The sequence below is a fragment of the Arachis ipaensis genome, chromosome B10, assembly GCF_059453495.1.
Source record: "Arachis ipaensis isolate K30076 ecotype BB chromosome B10, ASM5945349v1, whole genome shotgun sequence".
NCBI classification, from domain to species: domain Eukaryota; kingdom Viridiplantae; phylum Streptophyta; class Magnoliopsida; order Fabales; family Fabaceae; genus Arachis; species Arachis ipaensis.
Window position 1 is genome coordinate 4,330,614 of NC_142435.1, and position 3,790 is coordinate 4,334,403.

The window sequence follows — 3,790 nt, forward strand, 5'->3', positions numbered from 1 at the left end:
CAAGTGCACAACGCCGCCGCCCTTACAAGAAGATGACGTTCCTTCCCCTTTTATCCAAGGATAGCTAGTTTGAGCATTAGCAAAACGAGCTATACTTCGGAGATGTCTTTACACACAGGAACATTTGGTGCCCACTGATGCACCACTATTTGGTGGTGCATTCTATGCTAAATTTAGGGGATTTTATCACCCTTTTTTCACATTTATCCACCAAAATAGCATGGTTTTATATATTCTCCCTAATTTGCGCTTAAGAGTGAAAACATGCTTTTTAGGCCTTAAATTGGTTAGTTTCAATTCACCTTTGATTCCACTAGATGCCTTGATGTGTTTGTTGAGTGATTTCAGGTTGAAAAGGCTAGGAATGTGTCAAAGGAGTGAAGAGAAAAGCATGCAAAGTGGAGAAATCATGGAAAATCAAGGATTTTGGATGCACTCATCGATGCGCACGTGCAACAGACGCGCACGCGTGGATTGTGAAGTCGCATGGCGACGCGTACGCGTGGAGCGCAAATTGCCAAGCGATGCGTACGTGTGACCCACGCATACGCGTCGACGCTCGCACGTGACTTTATTAAAGGCAAAACGCTAAGGCGAATTCTGGGCTTCCCAGGCCCAAATCCAACTCATTTCTGAGACTATTATATGCAGAAATCAAGAGGAGATTAGGGGGCTTTTAGTTAATTGAATTTTGGAGGGAATGCTTTAGTTAGTTTCTAGAGAGAGAAGCTCTCTTTTCTCTCTAGAATTACGATTAGGTTAGATTAGGATTTCTTAGATCTAGGTTAATTTCATGCTTTGATTCACTTTTTCTTTATCAATTCTTGTTCCTCTACCTTTCTTCTCTCTAGTTTAGCATTTAATTCTTGTCATTGTTGACTTTTATGTTGATGCACTTTTGTTTCTTCTATTTCTCTTTTAATGCAATTCATGTTATATGTTCCTTTATTGTCAATTTGAATTGTTGTTGTTAAATTCCTTGCAATTAGTAGTTGTAGATTTACTTTTCTTGCAATTCTATTTTGCTTTGCTTTTATGCCTTCCAAGTGTTTGACAAAATGTTTGGGAGGATGTTAGAGTAGATTTTTCTCCTCTTGGCTTTGGTTGAGTAATTGGAGACTCTTGAGTTATCAACTTCTTTTGTTGATTGATAATTGGAAGTTGCTAATTGATTTGAATTCTCCTAACTCTAGTCTTTCCTTAGGAGTTGACTAGGACTTGAGGATTCATGTTGATTTATCCACTTGACTTTTCTTCATAATTAGAGGTTGACTAAGTAGGAGTAATGGACCATTGATGTCATAATTGAAGAAGATAATGATGATAGGACTTCTAGTTCTCATATCTTGCCAAGAGCTTTCTTATTTGTTAGTTTTATTCTTGCAATTTACTTTTCTTACCCCTTATTCAAAACCCCAAAATGTACATCTCATAACCAATAAGAAGAACACTTCCCTGCAATTCCTTTGAGAGACGACCCGAGGTTTGAATACTTTGGTTATTATTTTAGGGGTTTGTTACTTGTGACAACCAAATTTTTGTATGTGAGGATTCTTTGTTGGTTTAGAAACTATACTAGCAATGATATTTCATTTGTGAAATTCTATATCGTCAAAAATCCATTCATCACCCACCGTGGGGCCTGCTTTCTAACCCTGCAACTTTTGAAAATATTTTTTGTACTTTTATCTCTTTTTTGCAGTTCATAACATATGGCAGACGAGCATAGCCACGCTCCCTCAAACCCTAACCCAGCCGACTTCTGGCCATCAATGAATCCCTCAGAACAGATAACCAAAGAATGGTCGAACTCTTGCGCCAGAAGCAGCACAGCCAGAGCAAGGGAGGAGGGCACAAGAATGCTAAAAACAAAGACGACCATGATGAGCATACGTCGGAGGCTAAGCACGTTATACTAACTCCCCCGAAAATAATCACGAAAAGAACTAACACCTTTTCAAAGGAGATTATGAGATTTCAAATGTCTAAGAACTTTACCGTACCAATGACCCTGAAACCTTACGAAGGGATAGGAGATCCCAATATCCACGTCACCAAATTCCACACAATGATGTTTATGATAAAAAATCCAATCCAATTTTATGCCAAACTTTCCAACGGTCTTAGATGGAGCCGCCCTGATTTGGTTTTCCAACCTACCCGAAGGATCTATTTCCAGCTTTGATGAGTTAGCCAATCTTTTTGTCAACAACTTCGCTGCATCCAAAATATATGTGCACAACTCCGACTACCTGAGCACCATAGAGCAAGGACTACAAGAGAGCCTGAAGGACTACATGACAAGGTTCGTTGAAGCAACTACAGAAATACCTAATTTAAATCCAGAAGTACATCTTCATGCCCTAAAAAGCGGCCTCCATCCTGGGAAGTTCCAGGAAACCATAGTCGTAACAAAGTCGAAAACCCTAGCTAAGTTTTGAGAAAAAGAGACAAGCCAAATTGAAATTGAAAAATTCCGACAACTGCGGAAAGCAAAGAAGTCTACCTCAAGCAGGGAGGATGAAAAACGAAACAAGTATGCAAACAATAGAACAGACCAAAGATCATTTAAACTCATGCCAAAGTTCGACAGTTACACGCCTCTCAACACTAAAAGAGAGGGCATCATCAGAGACATTCCGCATTCAAAACTCATCAAACCTCCAAGCAATGCAGGCACATACCAAGACCAGCGATACGTGGACAAATCCAAATACTGCACCTTCCATCAGAAATACGGACACACGATAGATGATTGTGTCATAGCAAAGGATCTACCTGAAAAACTAGCTCGACAAGGCCTATTAGACAAATACATTGATACCCGAGGACGAAAATGGAACATGGAAGACTTCGACTAACATTCCAAAACAACTGACAATTCTCGAGATAAAGGGAAGAAGGTAAATGAAGATATTAATCCACCACGTAGAATAATAAATTGTATCTCTGGTGGGTTTGCAGGGGGAGGATGTACCAACTCGGCCAGGAAGAGATCCTACCAAACTATGATGTCAGTAACGGGATCAAACTCGTCCCAACCTATCAACCCAGACAAACCAGAGATCTCATTCCTCCCCAAAGACTACAAAGTGAAAAACCGCAACCTCGACGACCCAGTGGTCATATCTGCACAGGTCGGAGAACCATTGGTAAAGAAAGTCTTGACGGATCTTAGGAGTAGCACAGATGTTCTATTCTACTCAACATTCCAGAAAATGAAGCTAAGTGATAAAGCCCTCCAACCATCAACGGGAGAACTGGTAGGTTTCTCAGGTGAGCGAGTTCCAATACGAGGTTATATTTGGTTACAAACTACACTTGAAAATTATCCTGACTATAAAACCATGGACATACAATATTTAGTTGTCGACTGCAAAAGTCCCTATAATATAATTCTAGGCAGACCTTCTTTGAACGCCTTCAATGCTATTATCTCCACTGTACATTTGTGTGTTAAGTTTCTCTTACAGGATAACAAAGTAGTAACAATTCATGAAGATCAGAGAGAGGCCAGGTAGTGTTACAACGCCGGCCTAAAGAATGAATATTTGAGGCAACCTGAGCAACAGTACATCCAAGCAGTATACAACTCAGAGAAATTACCCCAATTGGCAGACTTAGATCCTCGGACCAACCATCAGGAGCAACCAATGCCAACAGATGACCTCACAAAAGTTCAATTAACAAACGAGGCAAGCAAATATACATACATCGGAAACGCGCTAAACAAAGAAGAGCAAGAACAACTAGCCGAACTGTTGAGACAAAATGTCGATCTCTTCGCATG

General features: G+C 40.1%; 1 protein-coding gene across 1 annotated transcript; it reads left to right on the top strand.

The window, feature by feature from the left end:
* The first annotated feature begins 3,011 nt into the window (after positions 1-3,011).
* Positions 3,012-3,521, top strand: LOC148578982 (uncharacterized). The gene has a single exon (XM_088487891.1). It carries the CDS (start codon positions 3,012-3,014, stop codon positions 3,519-3,521), a length of 510 nt encoding a protein of 169 aa, XP_088344017.1.
* Positions 3,522-3,790: the final 269 nt, after the last annotated feature.